A 15,793-nucleotide genomic window follows, 5' to 3' on the forward strand; every position below is an offset into this window, starting at 1 on the left:
AAATGGTGATATTTATTGAGCGCCGACGGTGGGCCGAGCAATCAGTGTGAGTGTTTACTGCGTGCAGAGCACTGTGCTAAGAGCTTGGGAAAGCGGTAGAGTTGGCAGACACGATTCCTGCCCACAAGTAGCGTATAGTAATAATAATAATAATAATAATAATAGCATTTATTAAGCGCTTACTATGTGCAAAGCACTGTTCTAAGCGCTGGGGCTGTTACAAGGTGATCAGGTTGTCCCACGGGGGGCTCACAGTCTTCATCCCCATTTGACAGATGAGGGAACTGAGGCCCAGAGAAGTGAAGTGACTTGCCCGAAGTCACACAGCAGACATGTGGCGGAGCCAGGATTCGAACCCATGACCTCTGACTCCAAAGCCCGGGCTCTTTCCACTTGAGCCACGCTGCTTCTCTAGTCTACAGTGAGTGCTTGGGAGAGTACAATACAATTTCATTCATTCATTCAATTGTATTTATTGAGCGCCTACTGTGTGCAGAGCACTGGACTAAGCGCTTGGGAAGTACAATAAACACAATCCCTTCCTTCAAGGGACTTACAATCTAGTACGGGAGACAAATCAATCAATCAGTCGTATTTATTGAGCGCTTACTGTGTGCAGAGCACTGTACTAAGCGCTTGGGAAGTCCAAGTTGGCAACATATAGAGACAGTCCCTACCCAACAGTGGGCTCACTGTCTAAAAGATACATTTAGACAAATGATAAATTACAGGTAGGGGAAGGGGCAGAGAAGAGGAATATGTATATAAGTTTATATATCTATAAACTAGCTCTATATATACCTATGTATATCTATATATCTTTTAGACTGTGAGCCCACCGTTGGGTAGGGACTATCTCTATATGTTGCCAACTTGGACTTCCCAAGCGCTTAGTACAGTGCTCTGCACACAGTAAGCGCTCAATAAATACGATTGATTGATTGATAAGTGCTGCGAGGCCTGGGAATCCCCAAAGGCTCCCTTTCCTCCATGGGACTTTTTTCGGTGATATTTGTTTCTGAAAAATGGGGATTAAGACTGTGAGGCCTAGGCGCTTACTAGGTGCCAGGCACTGTATTAAGCACTGCGGCAGGTTGGACACAGTCCGTGTCCCACATGGGGATCACAGTCCTAATCCCCAGTCTACAGATGAGCTAGTTGAGGCACAGAGAAGTTACCCGGGTGCCCAAAGTCACACAGCAGGCGGGATTAGAACCCAGATCCTTCTGTCTTCTGAACTTGTGCTCTGTATCCACTAGACCACGTTACCAGCGTACAGGGAAGCAGCGTGGCTCAGTGGAAAAAGCCCGGACTTTGGAGTCAGAGGGCATGGGTTCAAATCCCGGCTCCGCCACTTGTCCGCTGTGCGACTTTGGGCAAGTCACTTTCATTCAATTCATTCATTCAGTCGTATTTATTGAGTGCTTACTGTGCGCAGAGCACTGTACTAAGCGCTTGGGAAGTACAAGTTGGCAACATAGAGAGATGGTCCCTACCCAACAGTGGGCTCACAGTCGTGAAGACTAGAAGACTTAACTTCTCTGTGCCTCAGTTACCTCATCTGTAAAATGGGGATTATGACTGTGAGCCCCCTGTGGGACAACCTGATCACCTTGTATCCTCCCCAGCGCTTAGAACAGTGCTTTGCACATAGCAAGCGCTTAATAAATGCCATCATTATTATTATTATTTTAGACTGTGAGCCCACTGTTGGGTAGGGACTGTCTCTATATGTTGCCAACTTGGACTTCCCAAGCGCTTAGTACAGTGCTCTGCACACAGTAAGCGCTCAGTAAATACGATTGATTGATCAATAAATACAATTGATTGATTGACTGTGAGCCCCCTGTGCGACAACCTGATCACCTTGTATCCTCCCCAGCGCTTAGAACAGTGCTTTGCACATAGTAAGCGCTTAATAAATGCCATCATCATTATTATTATTATTATACAGCTTTCTTTCCCATCATTAGTTTGGTGGCTTGATCTTTGCGTCGCCCTGCTCATATTCAAGTCCCATCCTTCCCACGCCCAAGAAAAGTATCCAGCAAAAGTCCTGGTTCCCAGAGAAGCAGCGTGGCTCGGTGGAAAAAGCCCGGGCTTTGGAGTCCGAGGTCATGGGTTCAAATCCCGGCTCCGCCACTTGTCAGCTGGGTGACTTTGGGCAAGTCACCTCACTTCTCTGGGCCTCAGTGACCTCATCTGGAAAATGGGGATGAAGACTGTGAGCCCCATGTGGGACAACTTGATTACCTTGGATCTACCCCAGTGCTTAGAACAGTGCTTTGCATGTAGGAAGCGCTTAATAAATACCAACATTATTATTATTAGAGCCTACTTACTTTGTGTAAACGAACCCGTTAATCTGCCCTGATTCTGTGTCTTTCTGGATGGAGTGGCTTATCAGGAGGAAACTAATTAATCAATGCTGTCTGTGACCCGGCCACGCACACCTAAATATGTCACACACTCTACACACGCACACTGTGGCCACTTTTTTGCTTCCTGTCGCCAAGAAGCGTGGGTTATGGTCGTAATAGCGAGTGGATCTAGAGCCACTTCTTTTAGATATAATTGCAAATTTTAATCCTGTCCTGCCCAAGGGAGTTTTTTTTCAACAATAAGAAATGGGACGGTGAACCCCCTCTGGGACAGGGACTGTGTCTGACATGATTATTTTTTATCCACCCCTGTGCTTAGTTCAGCGCTTGGTACAAAGTAAATGCTTGTCAGATATCATTATATCACTGTCATCTTGATCGTCCAAAGAACTTACCAAAGGAGAAAGTTTCCTCCTTTATTTTCAGGACAGATCGTCATCATCATTGGTATTGACGTCATGGGTTCAAATCCCGGCTCCGCCAACTGTCGGCTGTGTGACTTTGGGCGAGTCACTTCTCTGTGCCTCAGTTACCTCATCTGTAAAATGGGGATTGAAACTGTGAGCCCCCCCACCATGGGACAACCTGATCACCTTGTAACCTCCCCAGTGCTTAGAACAGTGCTTTGCACATAGTAAGCGCTTAACAAATACCATTATTATTATTATTAGTAGTAGTAGTATTATTATTGAGTGCTGACTGGGTGCTGAGTATTGTACTGAGCACTTCAGAGCGTAAAAACAATGTAGGAGGGTTAGGGTTCTGCCCTCGAATTCTTAATAGATACGTTGATCAAGAATTTAAGGGAAAGCAACAGGGGTGCTTAGTACAGTGCTCTGCACACAGTAAGCGCTCAATAAATACTATTGAATGAATTACTCTATCTTTATTTTATTTGTACATATTTATTTTATTGTACATATTTATTTTATTTTGTTAATATGTTTTGTTTTGTTTGTCTCCCCCTTCTAAATTGTGAGCCCGCTGTTGGGTAGGGGCCGTCTCTATATGTTGCCAAGTTACTTATTTTACTTGTATTTTACTTGTACATATCTATTCATTTCATTTTGTTAATATGTTTTGTTTTGTTATCTGTCTCACCCTTCTAAACTGTGAGCCCACTGTTGGGTAGGGACCGTCTCTATATGTTGCCAAGTTACTTATTTCACTTGTATTTTACTTGTACATATCTATTCATTTCATTTTGTTAATATGTTTTGTTTTGTTATCTGTCTCACCCTTCTAAACTGTGAGCCCACTGTTGGGTAGGGACCGTCTCTAGATGTTGCCCACGAGGAGCTTATAGTCTTTGTCCAGAAATGCTCTGGGCATGTTACTCCCCTCCTCAAAAATCTCCAGTGGCTACCAATCAATCTGCGCATCAGGCAGAAACTCCTCACCCTGGGCTTCCAGGCTGTCCATCCCCTCGCCCCCTCCTACCTCACCTCCCTTCTCTCCTTCTCCAGCCCAGCCCACACCCTCCGCTCCTCCACCGCTAATCTCCTCACCGTACCTCGTTCTCGCCTGTCCCGCCATCGACCCCCGGCCCACGTCATCCCCCGGGCCTGGAATGCCCTCCCCTCTGCCCATCCGCCAAGCTAGCTCTCTTCCTCCCTTCAAGGCCCTGCTGAGAGCTCACCTCCTCCAGCAGGACTTCCCAGACTGAGCCCCTTCCTCCCTCTCCCGCTCGTCCCCCTCTCCATCCCCCCCATCTTACCTCCTTCCCTTCCCCACGGCACCTGTATATATGTTTTTACATATTTGTTACTCTATTTATTTATTTATTTTACTTGTACATCTCTATTCTATTTATTTTATTTTGTTAGTATGTTTGGTTTTGTTCTCTGTCTCCCCCTTTTAGAGTGTGAGCCCACTGTTGGGCAGGGACTGTCTCTATATGTTGCCAACTTGTACTTCCCAAGCGCTTAGTACAGTGCTCTGCATACAGTAAGCGCTCAATAAATACGATTGATGATGATGATAGAGGACATGGTAAACGCTTAGCGAGTAACACAATCTTTATTATAATGATCATTATTGTTATTAACGGCTCTCTTCCTCAGGAGCTCCCGTGGCCTCTATGTTTAAATGTCGTCTTCGCTTTCCTTCCCTAGGTGACCGAGTTGCCATCGAACCTGGGGCTCCCCGGGAAATTGATGAATTCTGCAAAACAGGGAGATATAACCTGTCTCCCACCATCTTCTTTTGTGCTACCCCGCCTGACGACGGGAACCTCTGCAGATTTTACAAGCACAATGCTGATTTCTGTTACAGGTTTGTTTCCTCGTAGTTCAGTCAGGCCTCTTGTGAGCACGTGGGAGCTACAGGGGAAAGAGGAGGCAGGTAGGGGAAGTGCAGATCATTGGGTTGGAGCAGATCGAAGGAGGCCTTGTTGTATATTCTGTGGTTGAGGAAAGGCCCTGGTGTATCAGTCGATCGTATTTATTGCAGAACACTGGACTAGGTGCCTGGGAGAGGGCAATAAAACAGGGTTGGTAGACCCATTCCCTGCCCACAGTGAGCTTAGAGTCTAGAGAGGGCTACAGACATAAATATAAATAAATTACGGATATGGACTTATGTCCTCTGGGGCTGAAGGAGGGGTGAATAAAGGGGGCAAATCCAAGTGCAAGCATGATGCCGAAGGAAGAGAAAATGAGGGTTTAGTTGGGGAAGGCCTCTTGGAGGATGCATGCACGTTTCCTTCAGACCCCACTCCAGCTAAGTCCACAAAAGCTGAAAGGGAAGTGTGTGTTGAAAGATGGGCTCTCCCTTTAGCAGAAGTCTTGACCCATTCCGATTCAGGCGGAGTTGGGCTGCCAAGTTAGGGAAGCTAGCAGGCAAGCCTGCCATCAGCCCAAGGCTCCTGTACTAAGTGCTTGGGAAAGTCCAATACAACAGAATCGGCAGACACATTCCCTGCTTACAACGAGTTTACAGTCTAGAGGGGGAGATAGACATTAATATGAATAAATAAGTATATAATTTAAATATTTGTACATAAGTGCTGTGGGGCTGGGGGGGTGGGGGGCAGATATCAAATGTCCAGAGGTCGCATATTCAAGTGCATAGATGATACAGAAGGGAGAGTGAGCTAGGGAAAAGAGGGCTTCATCAGGGAAGACGTGACAAAATGGGGGCCAGGTTTACCGGCGTCTTCAGGAGGGAAGGATGAGAAGCAATTGTATTTGGGATCTTGGAGAATAGGAGTGGAGGGTAGGCAGGTGAGACAACAATCAAGGAATGGTAATCACAAGGCCGTGTGGAGTACGGAAACTTCCTGTGCTGGGATATAATTCCCCTTTAGAAGATTTCAGGAAGTTCAGTGCCCATTTCTGTGAAGCTCTTGGGCACTCAAATATTTGTTGTTTGAAGATGATGATGGTGATTAAGTAAATGACCAGGAGTGGAAATCCATAACTAGTAACCAGACAGGAAGGTCAGGAAGAAATGAGAATGAAAAATGGGGAGGACAGGCCCCGCTGCCAGCGCTCATTTTCGAGCTCCAGTATCTGGGGCACTGGACCAAGAAATAATCAACTTCTCACCCGACTTCCCAAGTAGAAGAGGAACACACTAGTGAGAAATCACCCACAGGCTATAAACTGGGTGCAGCCTGCAAACTTGAAACTGTCAGGATTTCTGAAGCAACGGTTGTTATCGAGTACCTGCTGGTTGCCGTGTAGTGGGCTGAAGAATACAGGAAATTGGGTCATTATTATTTTGCTGAGTCCAAGAAATCAGAAGCATTTTTCTAAAGCAGAAGTAGGGGAGTGTGAAACGAGCCTCTTGCTGACCTTTCGTCATGTTAATCTTTGAAATGCCCTGCTGGATGTATTCAGGAGGGGAAGAGAGCATTTCTAGTGTGCTTCTGGGAGGGCTTGTATGTGGAAGGAAGGGGGTTCCAGTCTTGAACATTGAATGTGTGTGTGTCTTGTACCCACAGGCTACCTGACAATGTCACCTTTGAAGAGGGGGCTCTAATTGAGCCTCTGTCTGTGGGGATTCATGCCTGCCGGAGGGCTGGAGTCACTTTGGGAAGCAAGGTTTTAGTGTGTGGAGCAGGTAAGGGCTGTCTAACAGCAATCAGAGCTCCTCATCTTCCCACCCAAATCCTGTCCTCCTCCTGACTTCCCCAACGCTACGGACAGCACCACTATGATCCCTGTCTCACAACCACATAACCTTAACCCATCTCTCTCTACCCACATATTCAACTGTCTCCAAATCCAGTTGGTTTTGCCTTCACAATATCACTAAAATCTGCCCTTTCCTCTCAATCCAAACTGCTTTTATGCTTCTCATATCCCACTTTGCGTATTATATGAGCCTCTTCGCTGATTCCTTTTCCTCCCAACTCCAGACCGTATTTTACTCTGCTGCCTTAATCATTTTTCTTAAAAAAAAAAATTCAGTCCCCATCTCCCCACTCCTCAAGAACCTCCAAGGGGTTGCCCATCCACTTCCGCATCAAACAGAAACTCCCTCGAAGCACTGAATTAGCTTTCTCCCTCCTACCTTACTTCCCTGACTTCATATTACAACTCAGGTCGCACACTTCACTCCTTTAAAGCCAGTCTACTCGCACTGTATTTTGAACTTGTCTATCTTGCCGCCAGCCCCTTTCCCTCCTCCTCCCACTGGCTTGGAACTCCCTTCCCCTTCGTATCCAACAGACCACCACTCTCCCACCTTCAACGTCGTAATTAAAATCACATCCTCTGCCTGTGCCCTCATTTCTCCTACTCCTTCTCCCTTCTGTGTCAACCTTGAGCTTGGATTTGTACCTTTAAGAATTTGACATCCTCACCCCCCCGCTCAGTTCCACAGTGCTTATCTGCGTCTCCGCAATTTATTTCAATATCTATCTCCCACTCTAGACTGTAAGCTCCCTGTAGGTAGGAGTACTAACTAACATTTAGCCATTGACAGTTCAGAAAATGAAAATATAAATCATTGACACCATCCCTAACCCTTCAGTTCTAGTCCCTGGCCCTAGCCCTTGGCTTGAATGGTATTAGAGAAGCAGCATGGCTCAGTGGAAAGAGCACGGGCTTTGGAGTCAGAGGTCATGGGTTCAAATCCCGGCTCCACCAATTGGCTGTGTGACTTTGGGCAAGTCACTTAACTTCTCTGGGCCTCAGTTACCTCATCTGTAAAATGGGGCAGAAGACTGTGAGCCCCCCGTGGGGCAACCTGATCACCTTGTAACCTCCTCAGTGCTTAAGACGGTGCTTTGCACATAGTAAGAGCTTAATAAATGCCATTATTATTATTTTTTTTTTCATTGATGAAATAGTAGTGGACTGATTTATGATTTTCAGAAATTCAGTCATTACTGGTCACAGTGTGATCTGTGATGATATGGTATGGGAAAAGCAGGTAATAGTAACCAGTTCAATGAGGATCAAGACATGGTACAAAAAAGCCACCGTGACTGACATTTTTTCAATATAAATGTCTATATTGTTACATCCACTACTGGGAAAGTGCTTTTAATTTTTTAAATGGTATTTGTTAAAGCACTTACTCTTTGCCAGGCATTGTACTAAGCTCTGGGATAGTTACAAGATAATCAAGTGATCAAGATGATAGTCAAGTGATCAAGTGATAATCAATATAATCAAGGCCTCCTCCAGGAGGTCTTCCCAGACTGAGCCCCCTCCTTCCTCTCCCCCTCCTCCCCCACCTTACCTCCTTCCCCTCCCCACAGCACCTGTATATATGTATATATGTTTGTACGTATTTATTACTCTTTATTTTATTTGTACATATTTATTGTATTTATTTTATTTCGTTAATATGTTTTGTTTTGTTCTCTGTCTCCCACTTCTAGACTGTGAGCCCACTGTTGGGTAGGGACCATCTCTATATGTTGCCAACTTGGACTTCCCAAGCGCTTAGTACAGTGCTCTGCACACAGCAAGCGCTCAATAAATACGATTGAATGGATGAATGAAAGTGAGTCATAGTCCCTGTCCCACATGGGGCTCACAGTCTTAATGCCCATTTTGCAGGTAAGGGAGCTGAGGCACAGAGAAGTGAAACCTCTTCCCCAGAGTCACACAGCAAAGTGGAGGACCTGGGATTAGTATCCAGGACCTTCCCCCTCATTGCTATTTTACTGTAATCAAATATTGTAAAGTTGGAAAAAACAAAGTAGCACACCAGAAGGCTGAGGCAGAGGCCGGAAAGCCCAGACACATCACCCCTTGGCCAACGACAAGAGGATCGTGTTGTACCAGACAGATACATGCTGTGGGAAGAACATCCCCTAACTCTCCCTTCACGTTATTTCCAAATCATGTAACGCGCGTGTGTTCTAACAGACCTGACTGAAGTCGTCGTTGGAGCCGTGTTGGACTCTCTCAAGTATTTTTCAAACTCGGGATAGTAGTAGTTTCCTTTGCACCAGAGTTGAACAAATAAATTGGGAGTCCGGAAATGAATTCCGGCCCCTCTGATGGCCAGCAGACTATCAGGCCGTGAGCGGTCATTTTTCATTCGCAACTCAAGGAGTAATAGCCATCGTGAGCACCGTGTCCAGCAGCCGGGGAACTTGGGAAACCTGCCAGACCACTCATTCTGCCCCCCAAACTCTTGGTTTTCTGGCTTTAATGAACCCTTCCTACTTCTTCTTCTGCTTAGGACCAATTGGATTAGTCACTTTGCTGGTAGCGAAAGCGATGGGAGCCTCCCAAGTGGTGGTGACTGGTGAGTTGGTCTTTATAAACTGGTGCTGCCGCCATTCTGTTTGGAGCAGGAATCTGCAGATGGATAGCTTGCAAAGTTTTTCCTTTTTCATTTCACCTTTCACTCTGTCTTGGCGGGGATCCCGGCCCTGAGGTATTGCTCGGGATTCGTGAAGGTGAATCCCTTTTTGCCTCTCCCTTCTTTTCTATCACAGTGGAGTGAGAAAAATGGTGGCTTTGGACGTAGTGAACCAATCCCAAGGGACCAGCTGTTGCATGGCACTTAGAAGTTCACCATCAATTATTACAGTGTGTTGTATAGGGGTGCCCTATGCCTACACTATTTTGGGTGCCCAGTTGCATTATGGAAGTTTTAAGGGTTTACTATGTGCTAAACACTGGGGTAGGTACAGGTTGCCACATTGCATATAATCCCTGACCCCAAGGGACTCACAAGTCCATTTTATTTATGAGGAAACTGAGCAGTCATAGAGGCTAAGTGACTTGCCCAAAGTCACACAATTGGCAGGGGCAGAACTGAGATTAGAACATAGCTCTCCTGATTTCTAAACATACATATGTGTATTATTAGTATTATATTATGGTATTTGTTATAATAATAATGATAATAATGGCATTTATTAAGCGCTTACTATGCACAAAGCACTGTTCTAAGCGCTGGGGAGTTTACAAGGTGATCAGGTTGTCCCATGTGGGGCTTACAGTTTTAATCCCTATTTTACAGATGAGGTAACTGAGGCCCAGAGAAGCTAAGCGACTTGCCCAAAGTCACACAGCTGACAAGCGGCGGAGCCGGGATTTGAACCGATGAGCTCTGACGCCAAAGCCCGGGCTCTTTCCACTGAGACACGCTTTACTATGTGCCAGGCACTGTACTAAGCGCATGGGTGGTTACAAGCAAATTGGGTTGGACACAGTCCCCTCTCCCGAATGGGGCTCACAGTTTTGCTCTCCATTTCACCGATGAGGTAACTGAGGCACAGAGAAGTGAAGGGGCTTGCCCAAGGTCACACAGCTCCCAAGTGGCAGAGCTGCAATTAGAACTCATGACCTTCTGACTTCCAGGACTTCCACCGTGTCATGCTACAGTCTCTTTCTCCTAGTTCATATGCCGCCTCTCCAGTTGCCAGCCTTTCCACCCTTAGTTCTGGTTCAGCAGTGTTAGAATTTGGCTTTCACGCGGTTTAAATTCGCCGTGAAGTGTCACCTCTGACTCGAAGTTTTTAACCTCAGATCTGTCCGCTCCACGCTTGGGAAAAGCCACGGAATCCGGGGCCGATTTCACCTTCCAGATCAGCCGTGAGACTCCTCAGGAAATTGCCGGCAAGGTGGAGGGCTTGCTTGGTTGTAAGCCTGAAATCACCATTGAGTGCACAGGGGCAGAATCCGCCATCCAAGCTGGCATCTACGTGAGTATTTCCCCTTTACGGAAAGGTAGAGTTGGGTGGCTTTGCCTTCTCCATGAATATTGAATTTGAGGGGTACATAAGTTCTTCTAAGTCCGACCTGCAATCAGCCTAGCAAAACTGTCATTCTACAATCAAAAAGGAGTACCTGTTTTTGAGCAGAAGTTTTAATAGTAGCTCTCGTTGAAGTGATGGTAGCGTAATGATGGGCGTAGTCGAAAAGGTAACTGTAGTCAGAATGGTAGCTCAAGGTGTAGTATTTTTTAAGTACCCACTTGGTGCAGTGACCACACAAGGCACTTGGAAAGTCCAGAATAAAGAAGTGACATCTTCCCTGCCTACAAGAAGCTTGCATTCTAATAGGAGAAACAAATGTAAAATTATTTGCAACTAGAATGTTCAAAATAAATAGTGGGAAAAACACATAAACATGAGTGCTGAGGATCAATCAATCAGTAGGATTTATTGAGCGCTTACTGTGTACTAAGAACTGTACTAAGCGCTTGGGAAAATACAGTATAACAGAGTCAGCTGTCAGAGTCAGAATCAGCTCTCCCCCTCCTACCTCACCTCACTGATTTCTTACTACACCCCACTTCACACTCGATCTCAACTAGCTCGCCTTGCCATTCTTCCTCGGGCCTGAGACTTTCTCCCCCTTCATATCCAACAGACCATGACTGTCTCCTTCAAAGCCCTCTTCAAATCACAAGAGGCCTTCTCCGACTAAACCCACATTTCCTCACCATAACTTCTGCTTCACCCACGCACTTAGATCTATACCCCTTAAACACCCACCCCCAGCATATACGTGCACATCCTTATCCTCTCCCATTCCCCCTATCACTAATTCACTAAGTGCCTAGTACAGTTCTTTGCACCCAGTAAGTGCTCAATAAATGCTATTGATTGTTTGGTGGCTCAAAACTTCTCACGGTACCTTTTTCTTGACTCTCCTTCCTTAGACCCTTCTGATTGCATTGAACTCCTTCCTCCTCCCTTTATTGTATCTTTTACCTGTTCTTGTACTCTTCCAGGCTCTTAGTACAGTGTTTTGTACACAGCAGGCACTCAGTAAATGTTATTGGTTAAAGCCAAGAGAGACTCAAAATGAGGAGAGTCTGACTGCATTTCTGGGGTGTGTGCTTTGATTTTCAGAGAATTCCCATCATAGAATTTTGTGGGCTTAACTGAAATCAATCTTTAATTAAACTCTGTGACCAGAATTCGAGGGACCGCCAAACCAAATTCTCCATGGGCTTGCCAGATGCAGTGATCCCACGTCTGCATCAAGCGTTTAGTACAGTGCTCTGCACACAGTAAGCGCTCAGTAAATACGATTGAATGAACATTGCGTCATCTGGTTCCATGGTACAATGGTTAGCACTCTAGACCCCGAATCCAGCGATCCGAGTTCAGATTTCTGTGGGACTTCATCAGGGTTTTTTTGAATGTTTGTTTGGTTTTTGGTGGGTTTTTTTGAGAAGTTGAGTGGCCCAGTGGATTAACCACAGGCCTGGGTGTCAGAAGGACCTATGTTCATTCATTCATTCATTCAATCGTATTTATTGAGCACTTACTGTGTGCAGAGCACTGTACTAAGCGCTTGGGAAGTACAAGTTGGCAACATATAGAGACGGTCCCTACCCACCAACGGGCTCACGGTCTAGAAGGGGGAGACAGAGAACAAAACTAAACATATTAACAAAATAAATAGAATAAATATGTACAAATAAAATAAATCAAGTAATAAATACGTACAAACATGTATACATATATACAGGTTCTAATCCTGGCTCTGCCACTCATCTGCTGTGTGATCTTGGGCAAGCCACTTCACTTCTCTGTGACTCAGTTACCTCATATGTCAAATAGGGATTAAGACTGAGCCCCATGTGGGACATCGACTGTGTTCAATCTGATTAACTTGTGTCTATCCCAGTGCTTAGTACAGTGCCAGGCACATCGTAAATGCTTAACAAATACCATGAAAAAAAGTCCATATCAACAGCATTTATTCACTGAGCATCTACTCCCATTGGTAGAGCAGTGCTAACTGCTTTGGGAATTTACAAAAGAATTACAAAATACAATCTTTGCCCTTGAAGAGCTTACCTGTCTATTTTGCCTCCGGCTTCTTAATTTTCTGTAAACCTTTTTATGCGAATGTGCCACACTTTAAATTCCTTGATGACTCAATTTTTTTTATCAATCAATCAGTCATATTTATTGAGCGCTTACTGTGTGCAGAGCACTGTACTAAGCGCTTGGGAAGCTTTTATGAAAGCTGGATCTATTTTAAAATTTATGAAAACATTACATAGTGACAAAATAGGGACTAGAGCATTATTTCAAGAAATTAGGTCCTTGTTCCTATAGATTTTAATAGAACCCATTATCCCCACCAGAACAGTATCTCCAAGATAATAATAATAGCAATAATAGTAATGATGGTATTTGTTAAGTGCTTACTGTGTGCCGAGCACAGTTCTAAGCACTGGGGTACATACAAGGTTGTCCCACGGGGGGCTCACAGTCTTAATCCCCATTTTCCGGATGAGGTAACTGAGGCAACAGAGAAGTAAAGTGACTTGCCTATGGTCACACAGCAGCAAGTGGTGGAGCTGTGATTCGAATCCACGTCCCCGGAATCCCAAGCCCGAGCTGTTGCCACTAAATAAGATTAGTTATTTGTAGCTTGGCCTAGTGGAAAGAAGATGACCTTGGGAGTCAGGGGACCTGGGTTCTAATTCCGATTCCACCACATGCCTGCTGTGTGATCTTGGGAAACTCACTAACTTCTCTGTGCCTATGATTTTTCATCTTTAAAATGGGGGTTCAATTCCTATTTTCCCTCCTCTTTTGACTCTGAGCCCTGTGTGTGCCCGCACTGTTACCAACCTGATTATCTTGTACCTACTCCAGGGCTTAATACAATGCTTGGCATTTAGCAAATACCACAAGTATTGCTATTATTACTACAACTAATAATAATAATCATAATCAAAATAATTCCCTGCCTGTGAGCACCCTTTTTAGACCACTTCCCCTTGTACATATATACCATTTTCCAAACCCAATTGATCCTTTGCCACCAGTGTCGTGTCCCTACTTTTTCTTGTTCCTTGATCCTTTGATGGTCCACTCCTCATCCTTTTTTTCTTTGTTTTCCTTTGTTTTACTCATTTTTCCCTTTTCCTTTATTTTTCCAATGCCATGCCCTTTTCCCCTCTCCTTTTCTCTCTTTTTCCTCTATGCTTTCACCTCCTTTTTTTTCTCCAGTTTCTCAACTAACCCCCTTGTTTCTACTGTTTCCTTCCTCCTTTTCCCTTTTGTCTTGTTTCATGATCTCACTCTCTCTCCTCTCCTTTTTTTCCAGTGTTTTCCCTCTTTGCCTCATTTTCTCCTCCTACTCTCCTCTGCCTGCTTTTCCCTCTCTCAATCACAGGCTGCCCTTCTCTGGTCAAAGAAGTGAGGAGAGGAGAGCAGTGAGGGGAGGCCATGCAGAACTAGAAATGTTTTTCTTTCCCAACAACACATATAATAGGAACAATAGAGAGTGTTGCCACCCATCTTCCAGAGCACTGATTATCAGTCCATCAATTAATGGTATTTATTGAGCACTTCCCGTGTGCTGACCACTGTACTAAGTACTTGGGAGAAAGCACTATAGTTCAATCATTCGATCGTATCTGTTGAGCACTTACTATGTGCGGAGCACTGTACTAAGCATTTGGAAGAGTATAATATAACAATAAACAGGCACGTTCCCTGCCCACAGTGAACTTAATAATAATAATAATGGCATTTATTAAACGCTTACTATGTGCAAAGCACTGTTCTAAGCTCTGGGGAGGTTACAAGGTGATCAGGTTGTCCCACGGGGGGGCTCACAGTCTTAATCCCCATTTTACAGATGAGGTAACTGAGGCACAGAGAAGTGAAGTGACTTGCCCAAAGTCACACCACTGACAAGTGGCGGAGCCGGGATTTGAACCCATGACCTCTGACTCCAAAGCCTGGGCTCTTTCCACTGAGCCACGCTGCTTACAGTCTAGAGGGGGAGACAGTAATACAAATAAATCAATTAAATGACTGTGGATGAAATACTCCAGTATATGTGTGGGCAGGCTGAGGAGCGGGTGAGCAGAAGGAGAAGGGAAAGAGAGAAAAAGGAAAAGAAAAAGAGACTGACGAAGTGGTGGGACCCTCTGCCTTTAACCAGGATGCCATGACTGATGGGTCCAAACCCAGAACCTTGGATTCTTCTTTTTGAAATGGAAACTAGTTTCCTAAACCCTCAAAACCCCCTCCAGGCTAAGGTTTGGGCCAGCTAATCAGCGGAGGTTCCCCAAGGAACAATGTGATGTAGTATTCATTCCCTCCAAGGCACACAGAACAGATAGCAGATATACTGCCGGTGGAGAAGGGAGTGTCCATAAAGCAAGCATTGAGCAGAAAGCCCTAAACCAATAATAAACAAGTGCAGTAAAAGGAACTATTTCTGGGGAAAGTTGAGGAGATTCTTATCTCACAGTGATCCCCTGGCCATTACAGACATGCGGTGGATATTTTGTACGTGTGTTTGTTTTTTCAAGAGTGCTCCAGATGCAGGGTCTTTTAGTCGGGCACATCATCATCAATCGTATTTATTGAGCGCTTACTATGTGCAGAGCACTGTACTAAGCGCTTGGGAAGTACAGTGCTTGGGCACATAACAGGCTCCCAGACTGAGCCCCCCCATTCCTCTTCCCCTCCCCACAGCACCTGTATATATGTTTGAACAGATTTATTACTCTATTTTACTTGTACATCTTTACTATTCTATTTTGTTAATATGTTTTGTTTTGTTGTCTGTCTCCCCCTTCTAGACTGTGAGCCCACTGTTGGGTAGGGACCATCTCTATATGTACTTGTACTTCCCAAGTGCTTAGTACAGTGCTCTGCACACAGTGAGCGCTCAATAAATACGATTGAATGAATGAATAACATGGTCTAGTGGGAAGAGTCCCGGCCTTGGAATCAGAGGACCTGGGTTCTAATGCCGGCTGTGTCACCCGTCTGCGGTGTAACCCTGGGCAAGTCACTTCACTTCTCTGGGCCTCAGTTACCTCATCTGTTAAATAGGAGTTACAACTTTAAGCCCCGTGTGGGACAGGGACTGCATCCAACCCAACTGTCTTGTATCTATACCAGTGCTTAGTGATGATGATGATGATGGTGGCATTTATTAAGCGCTTACTATGTGCAGAGCACTGTTCTAAGCGCTGAGGAGATCACAAGGTGATCGGGT

At 45.1% G+C, this 15,793-nt stretch overlaps 1 protein-coding gene across 2 annotated transcripts in view; it reads left to right on the forward strand.

Annotated features, from left to right (window-relative positions):
- SORD (sorbitol dehydrogenase) overlaps nucleotides 1–15,793 on the forward strand; it is a 62,310-nt gene that overhangs the window by 23,569 nt on the left and 22,948 nt on the right. For both annotated transcript variants that reach the window (XM_038750231.1, XM_038750232.1), the window contains exons 4-7: nucleotides 4,496–4,655; nucleotides 6,328–6,446; nucleotides 9,030–9,095; nucleotides 10,328–10,503. In XM_038750231.1, the coding sequence (XP_038606159.1) occupies nucleotides 4,496–4,655; nucleotides 6,328–6,446; nucleotides 9,030–9,095; nucleotides 10,328–10,503 (521 nt within the window). The remainder of the gene's footprint in view (nucleotides 1–4,495; nucleotides 4,656–6,327; nucleotides 6,447–9,029; nucleotides 9,096–10,327; nucleotides 10,504–15,793) is intronic.

This window comes from Tachyglossus aculeatus, chromosome 8, assembly GCF_015852505.1.
Source record: "Tachyglossus aculeatus isolate mTacAcu1 chromosome 8, mTacAcu1.pri, whole genome shotgun sequence".
Taxonomy (NCBI): domain Eukaryota; kingdom Metazoa; phylum Chordata; class Mammalia; order Monotremata; family Tachyglossidae; genus Tachyglossus; species Tachyglossus aculeatus.